Raw genomic sequence first — 18,068 nt, forward strand, 5'->3', positions numbered from 1 at the left:
TTGGGTCCCTGACCCTAAAGTTGCACCTTATGTGGCCAAAACAATTCTGCACACTTTAGAGAAGGAGGTTAGGGCCCTCCTTTGTGCGGAATGCCCCAGACCCGCCCTTGAAGACAAAGTGGCAGTCACTCCGTCCATCGACCCCAAATTGTGCACCTTTTTTTCCAAGTACATGCATGATCCCAAGAAAGGGATTGATCGCTCCTGGCGGGCTTGGCAGGATAAACTTTTGGACGTCCTGGGCCATTGTTGAAAATAATTGAACTGGCAGAGTTGGCCAGACTATCAAGAGTGGCTATGTCAACCGATGTTGTCGAGGGATGGGCTCAACGGCCAGTTTGTCTGCTCGGGAATGCGAATTGCGCCATCTCTGCGGGGAGACGTTGCTCCCTCCTAATAAAATTTTATCCCAAATTGGGGGAGTTAGCTAGCTCCGAGGCAGGTGCGATCGCACAAAGCAATCTGTTTGGGGACCCTTTTGTAAAAGAGTTCGGGAAGTTTGTGGCTACCTTTTCAGCTCTGGACAAAGCGCAATCCTCCATGTGAAAGATTTTTCCTGGGAATGTTTTCCATGGGGCCAGAAGAGGCAGGGGTCACTCCACCGGCCGTTCCCCGCAACCAGGCCCCTCCAGATCTCAAGCGCGCTGCAACAAAGGCTGGAACAATGGGAGACAAGGTGCCTTCTTCCCCAACTGAGGTTCCGGTAGAGGCCGTCCCTCCCACTTCACCCGAGGAGGCTCCAATGCTCTCGGAGGTGGCGGCGGTAAGCACCCCTCTTTTTTTCCCTCAAAGTCTGGGAGGGAGAATCAGTCTATACTTAGAGAACTGGGCACGGATTACATCCAACCCTTGGGTGTTGAAGACGGTGGAAGGTTTCCACATAGGGTTCTTTGGGACCCCTATGCAACGTGTGAGGCCTCACCCCATCCGATTCAATTTACAGGAATCTCAACTGATAGACGCGGAAATACATCTTCTTGGCAAAGAGGCCATTACCCAAACGACCCTTCATCCGAGGGGTTTCTTGAGTAATATATTCTTGGCCGAGAAGAAGGACAAGGGATTTCGACCCGTGATAAACCTGAAGGAGTTCAACGAATGGGTGGTCTACCTGCACTTCAGGATCGAGGGTATCCATCTTCTCAGGGGCCTCTGCACCAAGTGGACTGGTTGGTTCGTCTGAACCTCAAGGATGCTTACCTCACGGTCTCAATCTTCCTGCCTCACCGGCGTTTTCTGCAATTTCAATGGCAGGACCTAATTTATGAATTCCGGTATCTACCCTTCGGCCTATCGTGCGACCATGGTCCTTCACGAAGTTGTTGAAACCAGTGGTGGAGTACCTGAAGACTCAGGGTGTCAGACAAAAAATGTATACAATATACTTTTGATGGATCAATCACGTACTCAGCTGCTGGATTACGTGAACATGACTATTGCCCTGCTTCAGGATCTCAGATTTGTTATCAACGGGGAGAAGTCTATGATCCTTCCATCACAATCCACAACCTTCTTGGAGTTTGTAGTGGACACTAAGTCAGCAACGCTGAAACTTCCGGGGAACAAGATCTCCAAGATCAAGAAAGAGATATCCAAAGTGCTCAAGAGAGACAGGCCCACCTTGCGACAGATAGCCAGGATAGTGGGCCTTCTGTCTTCATCCATACAAGCTATCTTACCGGGCCCACTAGATTACTGGGCCCTCTAGCGATGAAGGCTTCACACCACAGGAAAGGAAATAAATACTCAGAAGTGATGGAGCTGTCATCAGGAGCCAGATCGGAGATGCAGTGGTGATTGGACCATATGGAGGCATGGAACGGGAGAGGTCCCTCCCCGACTTGGTGATAGAGTCAGATGCCAGCAGACTGGGCTGGGGTGCCAGGTGTGGTCAGATATCCATGGGAGGTCTTTAGACTCCAGAGTAGCTGAATCTACACATCAACTGCCTTGAACTCCTAGCGGGTTCGTTCATGATTGGCTATCCAATGCATAAACAGCTTGAGAGGCACTCGCTCTAGATCCCTGGCGGAACTGGCAAAGAACTTATGGCATTATTGCCTACAGAAACAGATCTCGGGGGAACGCATAACAAGGTGGCTGACTGAAATTCCCGCTATTTAGCAACTGGATCCTGCAATTTTTGATATCTGATGGATCGTTGGGGACCCTGTGGGGTGGATCTGTTTGCGTCACGACTGAACACTCAGCTTCCCAAGTATTTCAGTTGGAGACCGAATCTGGGAGGGATGGCAGTGGATGCTTTTCTGCAGGATTGGTTGAGAAGTCAGGGATATGCTTTCCCTCCATTTCTGTTGATCCCCAGGGTGGTTGCTCAAGTCAGACGACAGAGGGCGTCATTGATCTTGATCACATTGATCTGGAAAGCTCAGGAGTGATTCCCTACACTTCTGGAATCGTCGTGGATGGCACCCCTCAAACTTCCGACATCCATGGGAATTCTTCTGGATCCAGCTGGACATCCACACCCATTAGTGACTCAGAGTCATCTCAACCTCATGGCTTGGAGGATTTCAGAGGACATTGGCAAGACATCCAACTTTCACAAGACGCTACTGCACTTATCAGACAGTCGTGGGCTCCGGGCACGATCAAACGATACAAGTCAGCCTGGAACCGATGGGCTCGTTGGTGTGTGGAGAGGAAGGTGGATCCCGTGGGGGCCCCCATTACTCTCGTAGTCAACTTCCTAGCAGAATTGTAGAATTCCGGCTTGGCATATTGCACGATCAACTCTTTCCGATCAGCCATTCCTGTGGGCCACAACCATGTCTATAATTTGCCGGTAGGTGAACACCCTTCGGTGAGTAAACTACTCAAAGGAGTTAGATTGTTGAGGCCACCAGAACCCAGATACTCGGGCTTATAGGACGTCAATAAGGTACTCAACCTTATCGCTTCATGGCAGGATAATCAGTTTCTATTCAGAAAACAAACCTCGGCTAAATTGGCAATGCTGTTGTGCCTGATTTCCTGCAAAAGGGTTTCAGCTGTACACGCCTTGGATACCTCGGCAAGGGTTTTCACTCCTGAAGGGGTTACGTTTACCATTTCCAGGAGGACTATATTGAGTACAAGGTAGGTACTGTATCCCGGTTTTGACTCACATCCTAAACTATGACCCATATTTATACTTTTTTAGCGCGCATTTGAGTCCTTTTTTGACGCAAAAGTGGCGCAAACGTACAAAATACAATTATATTTTGTAAGTTTACGCTGCTTTCGCGTAAAAAGACTTCGCAAATGCAGTGCTAAAAAAGTATAAATATGGGCCTCTATGTGGTAAGATGCCTTAAAACGTAGGAGGAAATGACGGGGGAATCTAGACCTCCAGGAGAGAGACAGTTACTGATTACTATCAGGAAGACATTTAGGTCGGTTGTGCCTCCCACTATAGCCAGGTGGGTAAGATGGATCATGATGGTGGCAGGAATAGAAGTTCACCTCTTTGGGGATCATTCTACCAGAGGGGCGATGGCTTTGAAAGCCATACAGGTAGGTGGTAGATTGGAGGACATTATGAATGCGGCGGATTGGTCATCTAAATCGGTCTTAAAGAGGTTCTACTTCAAACCTATACATGAAGCCGCATCGTTGGTGGTGAGTAAGCTTTGAACTTGCATAATCCTCGCCTCCGGACCTGACATAGAATGAACAATTTCCTAGCTTACATGAAGGAAAGTTTCAATTCTATTAAGGACACGGAGGCGAGGATTATCCCTCCCTAATACTGATTGAGTATTACCCGCCCAAGGGGTTTTCTTCTCAGTTCATATGGCTATACTTGACAAGTTGGTTGGAAAGATTCTTTTTACAGGTCAGTTACGACTTCCAATCTTTTATAAGCAAGTGATTTTATGATATGGTTTTATTAGGACTTCTCATTGATGTGTTTTATCATGTGTTTTGATTCTGAAGTGTCTGGTTTTGGCAACTATTGATTAGTATGTTGAGAGGTTGTAATAGTATTTTCCTGTTAGTGTTTTTTGGCTAATGATTAAGCTTTGTCGTATGGTTACACTTGCATGGGTTTGTTCTGTACCTCTGATTTCTCCCTTATTTTTTAGGAGGCGAGTCCAAGGGTGATTGAGATCTAGTGAACTTAACTTCCTACAGTGAAGAAGAGGAAGGACTGCTCCCGCCTACCATTTATATGGACATTCGGATGGACACTGGATTGGTTTACTGGTTGTTATGGTTACGATCATGGGCATCATGGAACTTCGAGTCTCTTTAACGTTTTATTATTTGAACTTTGAAATTGCTGTTTATTAATAAAGTGAAGAAAGGACTGCATAACCCTCGCCTCTGTGTCCTTAATAGAATTGAAACTTTCCTTCACGTAAGCTAGGAAATTTGTCATTGTTGCACTGCAGGGTCCTCTTTCAGCAGGGGACCAGGCAGATATACATATCCATTTGTATGCCCTACTATGTACACACTACTTAGGCAGCCCATAATGCTAGCTTTTAAAACTATAAGCGTCAGGGTTAAACTGTTATGGGCTACTGAAGGGAAACATTGTTGTATTCAGGGCATAACATTTGAGGGCCTGATTTTTAGAGAGCATCAGCATCCGTGGTGGAGGCCCTGCAGTCATGGAAAGGGGGCCCGCTCTCGTGACAGGGGCCAGCACTTGTTTCGGCACCCCCGCATTTGGTATATGTAGAACAGAGGTCCCACCACGAGTACAGAACCCACACCACAAGTGCAGTGGCCCTTTGTGAATCAGGCCTTGAGTGTCTAGCACAACATGCAGCCCATTTTGCTTCACCATTTTTTGGGCCAAAAGTGCAGAAAAATGTACAACTTCAGAGAGGTGTCTTACATAGTGACATGAGGGCTGTTTCAGTTGTAGAACCCTCTTCGCTGCAGCATTCAGCCGCTAGCACATCCTGCCTCCTGGTAGCTGCATTTGCCAATCACAAAACATGCACCCCTGAGTGGTATGGATTTAAAATCTAAAAGTGACCAGTCAGTCAAAGTAATGACGGTGGCAGTGCTACCACAGTCCTGTCTCAATAACTTAAAAACTCTTAGAAGAAACAGTACTTTTTGCCCTGTGCCCATGCATTTGGTATCAGATATTGGAAATGTTTCAAAGGAGACATTAACACTGTAAGTCTGGGAAAGCTTCTCTCCCTGAGAGTATAACACTCTTCATATTTTAAATAAGTAAATCACAGTGCTGCCCTACTGTTTATTCCTGAAAATGACATGTGCACAATAAAGTTAGTACTCAGTGGGCCCGTGTCTTTTGTGATAACATTTTCCAAAGCCCTCTGTTTTTCCAGACACTTGTGTGAGCAGCTGAGCCTGTCTAGAGTTTTTGTCTATGCATTTTGTGACTTGTAGTCCTTTTTCTCCTAATATACAATCAGGACCACGAATCACAGAATGCAATGCAAACAGAACTACAGGAATGGCTCAGGCCCTGCGTAAGGACCTGACAAACTTGAGTGGCCGAAATGCCTACCAGTATAGATGACCTGTGATTCCAATACCTTACAGTTCTGATTGTCTTCTGTAACATTTCCTCTATATTGATTTGCACACTTGTGTGATTCATTCTGTGATGTAAAGCGCTCTGATATGCCTACCAGTATAGATGACCCACGATTCCAATACCTTATAGATCTGATTGTCTTCTGTAACATTTCCCTTATATTGATTTGCACACTTGTGTGATTCATTCTGTGATGTAAAGCGCTCTGATATCTACATTGGGATAAGTAACACTATAAAATGAATAATTGTGAGGGAGGAGCTATGGAGGGATAAGGGCATTGTTTGAGGGTGGAACTGAGGAAATCCTAGGGAAGGAGGTCACTGGGGGTGCCAACAAAGACAGTCACACCGGGCACCACCAACATCAAAGCCAGCCCCGGGGGATTGTGTCATGCAACACAATCAGACTAATTCTGTTCATAGCGGACCCTTAGAGGTTTTTGATATTAAAAGTGTTGGTTGTTGGTGGGTTTTGTTGTTTTCAGTGTAGCTGTTATCTATTCCAATGCATTCCACACTTTTGAACTGTATATTGTGCATGCATTTTGCTATGTTCCCTGGGATGCTATTGTATTGTTTTAAGAATGATATATTTTGTTTTTGTACTTTAATTATTTTATTCAAAATTGAATAAAGTTTTTTTTAAACAGAACTGGATAATCAGCAGTCAAAAAATTCATTTTATTTGTGTGAAAACACAAAAAATGTGATGTACCGTACAAAATCAATTGTCAGATTATCTTCTTGTATGAGACACATGCAATTTAGGGATGTCATTTTCACAAACTGCTGGAGATTTATATCATTAAAGGGGCCAAAAAGATTGATCAGAGCTGTGTGAGAGTCCCAAAGGATGAGAGCCTGTTACATAAATTACATTAGTACACCAAGAACCCACATAAGAAAATCATAACAGAAACGACATACTGGAAAATCCACTCGGGCCAAGGTTTAAGTACAAACCATGAAGGTTTATTTAAAATGTAGAAATCATTGCAGAAGACAAAAAGGCAATGGATAGTCAATGCAATTAAAAATATTTCAAAAGGCAAATAAATGTGAATCTGCATAGGCAATGTAAGCTTTGCCCTATTCTAGTTAATAGCCAGAGCCAAATATGGTCTTGCACAAGGCAAAATCTATATCAAATAGCAAATAGTCATGGGAAGTGCTGGGTTTACAGGCAGGAGAAAATCATGAAAATATATCTAAGCATCGATTCACTATGAAGACTGACATGGAGTCTGCTGTCAAGGGGAGAAAGGGAGAGACCTGCCCTACTTCCCAAAACAACAGCCTTTTATAGCATTTAAGCAGAATAGATCTAAGTGCTAACTGTGATGTGAAGGGGCACCATGGGTTATACATCTGAAATTGCAACAATACAAGCCAATTATCATTTATAAATCACACTACCTAAAACAAGTTCACTATAAAACCCTCCCAAACATAATAAACAGTTATGGTGTTTAACCTATGTACAAGTGGCAATGACATTGCATTACTAAACAAAAGTGGCTTGTAAATATGAATAGATCACAATTCTACCAGCTAAAAATTTATAGTTGAACATTAAAACACTGTATGCATCTTCCTCCGGCAGCAGGCAATGAGCTTGTACATTTTTACAGCTCAATTAAACATTACCACGGAATAGAGCACATTTTGACTATTTAATAAAGTAATGGAAAAACACTATATGAATGAAATCATGAACGCGGTGCACAATGCAACTTAATAAAAAACATGTTCAGCGCAATCAAGCTACGGCCTAATGTTAGTACTGCAGATTAGTTACACTAACTTAAATATACAATTTAATACATATTGAAGGACAATTAAAAATTAAACTCTCAGGTCATAGACAGATAAATGAGAAAGCACATTTAAAATGTACAGTTTAGAACACTGCAAATAAATCTGAGTCCTTATCTGGTCAAATAAAAAATGATTTGTTATGAAAATGCAGCACACTATTTTATCTATGTTAATTAAACACACAAAGTTATTAATTCTTATTCCACGCTATCGATCCTAATTTTGGAATGAGTACCACTGCTCATATTGTAAGGTCTACGAAAATGACTTTGGAAACTGGGACATGTTTCTAAATTATTGAAAGAAGAGTGGCCAGGGCACACCAATAGCATGAATCCTGATCCTGATAATGTTCAAGAATAAATAGAAAGTTCGTTCTTGGAAGATGCAGCCAGATGGTGATAAATGGTCAAAGTTACAATAGGATGTTCGAATGTAACACTCTGCCACAACCCCGCTCCACAAATACTTGACGCTTATCATGGCCATCATTTGCCTATACTATTTGATTTCTCCCAAGGACTCATGACTACCAGCAGCTTGATCTATGTACCTTTCTTGTTTACATATAATGTTTTATATACATTTGAAGCCTTGACAAAGTCTTGAAGACGGAACACGTGTTGGCTGTTTTGCTGTATGGACTTATTGTTACATTCGAACATCCTATTGTAACTTTGACCATTTATCACCATCTGGCTGCTCTGGACACATGGTCATTTTGTACAACGCAGTCTTTTGATTGAGATTTCTACTTTCTACCTGCACTTATAATAAATATCTACACATCATCTTCCAAGAACGAACTTTCTATTTATTCTTAAACATTATCAGGATCAGGATCAGGATTCATGCTATTGGTGTGCCCTGGCCACTCTTCTTTCAATATTTAGGCAACCACCCACTCTTCAGTGTGTGGCCCTCCGACACCTGTGGTGGCAGGTGTTAGGGCTAGCCTGGCACCCAACACCATATTGTTCAAATTTTATGACTTTGCTCGGATTTCACTATTGACATACGCTTTGCAGATGTGCAAGCACTCTCTGGCATCCGCCACCTTCTTCGCCTGACTTATGTTTCTAAATTACATGTGGAAGGAAATTTTGGTAGAAGGATGAAGCAGTTATGAAGTGTAACTTTAACATTTCTAATGGTCAGTCTCTGTTAATTTACTTTATTTTACAGGTGTAAATGTACTATTCAGTGAGTTGTCAAGCCTTAGCAAAAGATGGCCCAGTGAGCTAATGTTCACTTCTAATCATCTCCTGTGACACATGTAGATAATGAGATTGAAGGCCAATTCAGCCTTCTATCCTTCCAAATATGATGAATTAACTAACAATACATTGGGTAACAGTAACATCTGTTGCTTACTATGCTTAGAAACATCAGAAGTTTGGTAAGATGAGTCATGTACAAACATTTTACAACGGATGCCATTACCTAACCTAATGGGTACTTAGATGATGAATAACAGACTGAAACTTGAAAGTGAGCCACTATGAATCCCACAGCCAACCATATCCCTTCCATTGCCTGAATGTTCAATCATGGAAATGATACATGAAACAAAGAATGCTTAATGCAGTAGTTCTGTTTTAAAATGTATAGTTTGTGCATGGTTAAGTGGATCTATTGTAGGATATAGGTGTGATTTGCAGTGGTTTAAGGGCTTTGGCTGTGTGAAATGTACATATGTGGTCAGTGCTTATTTGGTACAAGAATAAGTGCAGAGTCCAAAGTTTTGCTCAGAAGCCAGAGGATGGCACTATTGAACATCGAGGTGACAAATAATAAAGCTTCATAGGCTTGACTCCACTTCAAGCCTTTTTCATCCCCCATTCGACACTCTTGGCCTGATTTAGAGTTTGGCAGATGGGTTACTCCATCCCAAATGTGACGGATATCCCATCCGCCATATTACAATTCCCATAGGATATAATGGGATCTTAATATGTCGAACAAGATATCTGCTGTTTGTGAGGGAGTAACCCATTCCGCCAAACTCTAAATCCGGCTCTGTGTGATCCTTTATGTCACTCTTCAAGTTTTTTCTCATTCCTCCTTTCTTTTTCACTGTATTTCTGTGTTTCTCTACCTCCATCTTTCCCACATTTGTGTTTTTCTCTCTTGTTCTGGGTCACAGTCTAATGAGAAATAAATGTCAGTCCCTAAAAATGGGAGTATGGGTGATTTTTGGGTGAGTAGTGAAAAGGGTTTTCTCCCATCCATTCGCAATAGAAACAGTAATCTGGCATGGTTGTATCCATCCCCCTTCTATTTGGTCTAGTAATAAAGCCCCAGACAAAGTGGATTCAAGGAGATGCTCATCAGTTGAAATCTCTGTGCGAAAATAAACAGATCCACAGAAACACTGTGAACCTCACAATTCAGATGCACCTGGTCCCTTCTGAATTAGGAGATCACTAGTAATGAAGTCCTAATTATATCAACCCTGCTATGTGACCCACTATCAAGTTATCAGTTTAGTGACAGAGTACTGTATTTATGTTTTCATTAAAAGAAAGTGTCTCTGGAAAAGTTGAGAAGTATGGCAGAGGAATAACTGAGTTTGTTCTTGCAAAGAAAAATGAAGAGCCTGAGTGAATTTCTGTCATTGGCAATCATTTCTCTCATTGACACAAATCTGTAGGCTCTTTTTCTACTGTTTTGTAAACTGTTACATGGCATCTTTGTTGAGGCACAATTACAGTGTGCAAATCACTGCGCTTGGATACAATAAGTACCTCCATAAAGAGTTTGTATGACCACTGAAGTGCAAAGATAACAGCCATTTTTGCTAGTATTCAGTGTAACTGGAATTATTTGCTTTACTTGTAAAGATAATATCTACTGGGTCAGTGCATTGTAAACGTCTTATACGTTTTGAATTGCTCTTTTTATTCTGTTTATATAAGGTGTATAATAAATTGGTCCTAAACACTTTTGACTGGCTATAAAATGTATGGAAACTTTTTAGGTTTTACTTCAACTGTGCTACTGATATTCATGGTGGGCATACAGCATTCTATATTTTCTCTAAGGGGCATTGAATCTGCCCTTTTTTAGCGATTAGTGTATTTTGCTACAGAACCTTCCCCCATTGCATTGAACCATTATAATAGATAATGGACTGGTTTATGCCTGGGATCAGTCTGCAAGCCACCCAGACGCAATGGGGAGCGAGGTTTGAAAAGGCATCTGAAAAATGGGTGCTAAAGAAAAAAAGAATAGATTTACTTTCTGTAGCCTCCATTTTCAAATGTTTTGTTAGATCCTGCTCCCACGACCCTCATGTCACTGATTATAAACATAGGCCCTCATTCTGACCCTGGCGGTCTTTGACCGCCAGGGCGGAGGACCGCGGGAGCACCGCCGACAAGCCGGCGGTGCTTCAATGGGGATTCCGACCGCGGCGGTAAAGCCGCGGTCGGACCGGCACCACTGGCGGGGTCCCGCCAGTGTACCGCGGCCCCATTGAATCCTCCGCGGCGGCGCAGCTTGCTGCACCGCCGCGGGGATTCTGACCCCCCCTACCGCCATCCAGATCCCGGCGGTCGGACCGCCGAGATCCGGATGGCGGTAGGGGGGGGTCGCGGGGCCCCTGGGGGCCCGTGCAGTGCCCATGCCACTGGCATGGGCATTGCAGGGGCCCCCGTAAGAGGGCCCCTACATGTATTTCACTGTCTGCTGCGCAGACAGTGAAATACGCGACGGGTGCAACTGCACCCGTCGCACAGCTTCCACTCCGCCGGCTCGATTCCGAGCCGGCTTCATCGTGGAAGCGTCTTTCCCGCTGGGCTGGCTGGCGGTCTGAACGAGACCGCCCGCCAGCCCAGCGGGAAAGTCAGAATTACCGCCGCGGTCTTTCGACCGCGGAACGGTAACCTGACGGCGGGACTTTGGCGGGCGGCCTCCGCCGCCCGCCAAGGTCAGAATGAGGGCCATAGTGTTGATTTTCGAATGGTGTTCTATATATATCTTATTATTTTGTTGTTCCATTTATGTATTTTGCTATTAGTTTGGAACTGGAGTATAATAAACTGTAGGGTAAAAAACAAAACAGGCAAATGTTTGAACATTTAGGCACTGTACTTACTTCATCTTTGTCAGCGTCTTCGTGATCTATTTCAAAAGACTGTGAAGGTAGCTTCTCAGCCCTAAAATCACATCTGTAACAAAAACGTATAAGAATGTGAATTTCTGGAATAAACAAAGATAACGCTGCTTACAATTATAGGCTTTTAGATTTCGTAGAGGAAAATATTGTGATTTTTGTGTTCATTCATACAGATACTCTTAGGTAGTGTAATACTGAGACCGAGAGAAGGTGAGTGAGTGAGAGAAACAGTAAGTTTGTATCGATGTGCAAGTGGAGAGAAAGAAACAAAAAGGAGAATGAGAGGTAGAGGGCACGATGGAGGTAGAGGGAAAGGACAGGTGATATAGAAAGAGACCGATCAAGTGACATAAGTAATAAAAGTTGATGGATGGATGAATGGACAGGTTAATGCTACTTTCTGACTGGAAGTAAAGTAGGTTAATGGATTCATGACGGTATAGATCGATAGATAGACAGAGAGGTAGGCAGATATTAAAGACATAAAACTCTGGTGATTTAGTCCCGCAACGAAACCGATTCAACAATAAAAGTTAGTCACAGATCCAACATAAAAGTACATTATAACCTCAACATCCCTCATAAACTTACGTGACAAAATGTCAATTCTTCATTAAACTATTTAAAAAGCTCCCAACAGAATCGGTTTCCAACATTAAATGAAACTGGAATGCTTCATTATAGTTTTGCTTTAAAATTGGCTTTAGAAACAGTTTTCGAGGTAACTAATCGAGGGCAGATTACTAAACAATATGGTAAATTATTCATGACATGGCAGTATAGGTGTGATACGCACACGCATCATCCAACTCTGATTTCCGGTACTAGCATGATGATGACACTGAACCTGTCGTACCCTCATCAGAAGAACCAAACGTCTTCTGGTAGGAGAGCATATCTTTAGCATATATTCAGCAATCTCTGCATGAAGTTTAAACTTGTATAAATGAGGTAATGAACTCTTTTTAGAATGAAGTATAAATAGTTTCTATGACAGATAAAAAAGTTATTCTCCTCTTCAACTATTAGCTCAGGGCATTGCCGCACAGTATGTCATCAGCTCTGGCATAACAGAAGCCACTGTGACATGTGTGCTGCCCAGGTGTTACCCCCATCAATCCTGTCCCTCTGCAGGCAGCCTAAACTGTATGCCCCGTCTTAATGAAACACAGGCTACAGTGGTATTCGAGAATCTCAAGTAGGAATCGAGGATCCTAGAATTCCAGGATCTACTGCAAGATTCAAGGAATCCAGAATTCAAGAATCTACTGCAGGATTTGAGGACATCTCAGTCTATGAAATACATACTCTGGCATGGTGAGGTGATTGAATTCTGCTCTTCACTTGTGCTCCTGTGCTGAGCTCAGTTCTTAACCTCTGTACCTGTCTCTGTAGTCAAGATTTTTGTCATGTCAGATGTCGAGAACATCTTTCAGCAGTTTTCTGTTTCCCTTCTACAGTGTACCTTAAACGATTTGTCTTGCATCCTTGGAATTTTTTGACCACTCTCAGCACTGTCTTCAGAGGCCTCATGTTAGTGAAAGCTAGGGAGAGTGTGATATTATTTGCTTGGATTGTGAGCTCTTGCTGGGCCCCTCTACTGTCCCCTGCATCTATATACTGGGATTCTGTCACACCCTCTAAGTTATGCAGTAACATATTTCTCTTGGGCTTCTGCAGAGTTGTATGCAAATCCTATGTGAACCTTTTTTAAATATATTTTAACCATCAATTATAATTCGATTTCTGCTTACCATGCTCATTATTTATATAAACACACACTAAATATATATATATATATATATATATATATATATATATATATATATATATTACCTAGTGTTGGTCGCCACTAGTTATAAAAAACATTTTTTGACTTGCTTATATCTTTGGCACCGTTTAAGGCGGGGTCAGAAAACATGCATTACCCATGTTAATCCCCATAGGAGTTTTTAACAAGACTACAGGCCGAACCGCTGGACAGAATAACACCAAATATGGCAGAAAGGTAGATTTTGTGCCACAGATTGTGCCTTTTGTTATTTAGTGTCAATCTGATCAATAGTTGTTGAAAAATTAATGGGAATCTAAATTCGTATGTCTACAACTTTGCGAACAGTAACAAGCTTGTGCAGGGAGATGCAGAGCTCTGATTAGCTACCAACACTTCAACCAGGAAGTGTAGGCAACCATCTTTGGTCTTGGCTTTAGCTGAGTCCCACAAAAAAATGGAGAGAAAAAAACAAGCATATGCAATGCAATGGGTCTTGCGCTTGTTCGAGTTAGAGCTATTAGCGTTGTAAATTTGTAACTGGCTTTTTCTTTTTCACTTTAAGTGGTGTTTTCTTGCCGCTTAAAGTGAAAATGAAAGGTAAAACAGTTGACATAAGCGAGCCGAATCAAAGCGCCATGGCCGCCATGAGCAAGAGCGCAAAGGAGAGACACAAAAAAAATGACGTTTGCTCGAAGTCAAACGTATTGGTAATAGTGCAATCACCCAAGTAACGTGGGCAGTCTGCAAGCTGGTAACAAAACCGCCCCAAGGTAGGACAAACGTAAAGCAGTTACAATGATAAAAAAAGGATTTTTGAAAGTCAAGCTCAGAAACAAGTAAAAGTGATGGGCGTACAGTGGGTGTGGTTAAAAGGAGAAACATCCTTTTTTACGACTTTTTTATTACGAAAGTCGTGGTTAACGAAAGCGCAACAACGCTTTCTTTAACCACGACTTCGTTTTTTTGTGCCTTAACTACGTATGTTCTGAACAACGAACATCCGTGGTTAAGGTACAAAGAAGGGAGTTGGCAAAGGAGGACGACGCAGGTGAAAAGGGGTTTTGGGGAGGGGGTGGGGGGTCAGGGGGTTTTAGGTTTTGGGGTGGGGTTGGGTGGATGGGGCGTTTTTGGTTTTGGGGAGGGGGTGGGGGTCAGGGTGTTTTAGGTTTTGGGGTGGGGTTGGGGGGTGGGGCGTTTTTGGTTTTGGGGAGGGGGTGGGGGGTCAGGGGGTTTTAGGTTTTGGGGTGGGGTTGGGGGGTGGGGCGTTTTTGGTTTTGGGGAGGGGGTGGGGGGTCAGGGGGTTTTAGGTTTTGGGGTGGGGTTGGGGGGTGGGGCGTTTTTGGTTTTGGGGAGGGGGTGGGAGGTCAGGGGGTTTTAGGTTTTGGGGTGGGGTTGGGGGGATGGGGCGTTTTTGGTTTTGGGGAGGGGGTGGGGGGTCAGGGGGTTTTAGGTTTTGGGGTGGGGTTGGGGGGGTGGGGCGTTTTTGGTTTTGGGGAGGGGGTGGGGGGTCAGGGGGTTTTAGGTTTTGGGGTGGGGTTGGGGGGTGGGGCGTTTTTGGTTTTGGGGAGGGGGTGGGGGGTCAGGGGGTTTTAGGTTTTGGGGTGGCGTTGGGGGGGTGGGGTGAGGGATGTAGGGTGAATGGTGCCTATTAGTAATGGTTTTATCAGGAATGCCTTTACAACGAAATATCGTTGTTAAGGCATTCGTGGTAAAATCATTAGTAGTAAGGATGAGGTCGGTGTTCCGACCTCGTTGTTAAGGTTAGTAGTTGTTTTTAATTCGGTGTTCCATCATATAATCGGTTAAAAGCCCACAATACTTATAACAGGTCAAAGCACTTCGGTGCTCGACCTAAAAAAAAAAGGGCGCAGGGTAGGAATACCCTGACTCCCAAGTCTTGGTCTTGAGGTCTCAGAGGGACCATGTCATGGCAAAAAGCAGTTTTTTAAAAAGTGTTGCCATGAATTTGTGACAAATTTGTGAATTTGCAGCAAAAAATATTTTTAAAAAACAAGCGTGGTCTACTGAGCTTGTTTATACTAAAGCCCCCAGGTAGGCCAGGTCACAGGACCATGTAAACATATAAAAAAAATGAAGGAGGGGGCGCATGGGGCCCATCTCCTAGGGCAATGTTGTGCCCCGGGAACCACCACCTTCACAGGGCTCATGTAAATTATAACTTGGGGGCCTCGCAAAGCCCCCAGGGCCAACGGATCACCACCTGGCAGGGGATTTAATTAAGAAAAATGGGCAGGGGGCCACGTGGACCTCCTCCAGTTCTGCCAGGGATCACCACCTCTCAGGGGCTTTAAATATAAATTAAAATTGTGTGGGGTCTCACTCTGACCCCCCCAGACCCAGGTACCACCACCTCCCCTGCACCCATTTAATATGGAGAAGGGGCACGTGGGCCCCCTACCCCCCCATCCCAGGGGCCACCACCTCCCTGGGGCTTTGTTTTATTGTTTTAAGAAGGAAAGGGCCGTGTGGCCCCCTCCTGGATCCAATGATGGCCCTGGCACCGCCACACCCCAGGTCCAGCTTCTGACACTCCTGGGACATAGCTGTTTGCTTTTGCTTGGCAGGAGACCACCAGCTGCCACCAAGCAAAAGTAAACACTCTGGTTCCAGCTGGTGGGAGCTGCCAAAATGCCCCGGCCCACTGGAAGCAGAGGTCATCTCTTTCCCTGCCTGCACACATGTGGGCAGGGAAAGAGATGAAACAATTGCTCTTGCTCATGGGGAGCTGCATGTTTAGCAGCTCCCTTTGTGCAATAGCAATGCTGGCTCCAACAGGAGGTGGGGAGCCGGCTGGGACCACAGGGCCTTAGGCTCACCCCCGGTCCTGATCCTGCATACTGGGTGCCAAATGGCATTATAAGACATGACCAGGCCCAGGGGGATGGGGTTCCCAGGGTCGAAAACTGCACAGGGATGGGGGTCCATGTGGCCCCCATCCCCCATGAAAACATTATTTTATATATATATATATATATATATATATATATATATATATATATATATATATATATATATATATTTATTTATTTTAAAGGATGGGGATCCCGGGCCAAAATTGGCCCAGGGAGGGGGGCCAGGATGATGGAGAGCTTAACAAGTGCACCCCCAGAGTGTTATCCACCGATTTTGGTGAGGCGGGTCCTTATGCTGAGGAATATGAGGACATCTACATTAAACAAAGAAGCATTTACGTCATGTAGTGAAGAGGAAGGATACTTGTTTGATGGAGATTTACCTCTTTGTACTCTTGTTGCCTTCTCTATAGGAAGATTCATTTTACCATATATTTCTTGATAAAGATGCACCAGGAACAATCATATTTCCAAAACGCACATAAGATCACTGGTGTTATTTCCTTGTGCTCCATTTTGCAGCTGTATTGTAGAATACGTACTGGAGAGTCACACAAGGAGGCAGAAAGAACTATACTTGGACACATATTTTGTGTAAAATTGTGGACTCTTGTTGGTTAAAAGTTCAGGTGAGGTTTTTTATGGCTGAATCACTCACACACCTACTGATACACCTTCACAGACATTCACATGCCCATCACAGATGCACTCAGACACTCATGCACCTACTCACAGACCCACTCAGACATTCACACACCCACTCACAGACTCACTTAGAGACTTATGCACTCACTTACAGACACACTCAGAAACTCATGCACTCACTCACACATGTACTCAGACTCAAGTACCCACTCACAGACATGCTCAGACCCTCATGCACCCACTCACAGACCACTTAGACACTCATGTACCCACTCACACACCCACTCAGAGACTCACTGATGACATCATCCACAAAAGCACTCACACACCTATCCAACCTCTCATACACCCACTCACACACCCACACAACCACTCACATACCCATTCACAGACCCATACAAGTACTCACACAACAGCTCATTCATCCATAGAGCCACTCACACACCCACTCACTTACTCATACAGGCACTCACAAAACCACTCACTCACCCATACAGCTACTCATACAACCAGTCACTTACCGATACAGCCACTCACAGAGCCACAGACTCAACAATACAGCTACTTACACACCCATATATTCACCTATACAGCCAGTCACACACTCACTCACCCATAAAGCCTCTCAACACCAACTACCCATGCAAGAACTTACACATTCAGCCACACACCAACACAACCACTTACATACCCATTCATACATCCATACCAGCACTCACCCGACCCCCACTTGTGGCTTAAGTTAACCACACTTGTGCCCTCGCTGAGCACTGCTAATTACTCAAGATGTTACAGGACTCATGACAACTTCTATAATGTCATTAAAAATATAAATGAAACATTAGCAGTCATTATTGAAGAAAAGACTGTGCATGGCAGAAGTACAAGTTATAGTTACCTTAGGCCGCGGGTGAGAGATATCAAGTTTTATTAATTAAGTAGCGGCATACGCGTAGCTTATGACAACAAATACATTCAAAGTTTCAAAGGCCTAAAAGAAATAACGCAGAAATGTAAATGTGCACATTTACATTTTGGTGGACATTTGTGCCTACCTTTCATATTTCAGACACCATTTTTAACATGGAAATATTTTGCATTTATATTTGTGTGAATTAACAAAGAACATTAACATGAGAATATTATTTTTAGGTAAAAGCAGCAGAAATAAAATATATTTTGAGTAAATAAATTGATTTCATTATGAAATATGTGTTTAGAAAAATAAGTACACGTTTATAACTGTTTTGACATAACATGAATAATTTTGGATAAAACAATTTGCTTTGCCTATGTGATTTGAATTTAT

At 43.5% G+C, this 18,068-nt stretch overlaps 1 protein-coding gene across 5 annotated transcripts in view; it reads right to left on the minus strand.

Annotated features, from left to right (window-relative positions):
- Positions 1-18,068, minus strand: part of DOCK10 (dedicator of cytokinesis 10) — a 1,618,956-nt gene that overhangs the window by 839,847 nt on the left and 761,041 nt on the right. For all 5 annotated transcript variants that reach the window (XM_069213493.1, XM_069213489.1, XM_069213490.1 and 2 more), the window contains exon 5: positions 11,447-11,519. In XM_069213493.1, coding sequence (XP_069069594.1) covers positions 11,447-11,519 — 73 coding nt within the window. The remainder of the gene's footprint in view (positions 1-11,446; positions 11,520-18,068) is intronic.

Source organism: Pleurodeles waltl, chromosome 11, assembly GCF_031143425.1.
Source record: "Pleurodeles waltl isolate 20211129_DDA chromosome 11, aPleWal1.hap1.20221129, whole genome shotgun sequence".
NCBI classification, from domain to species: Eukaryota; Metazoa; Chordata; class Amphibia; order Caudata; family Salamandridae; genus Pleurodeles; species Pleurodeles waltl.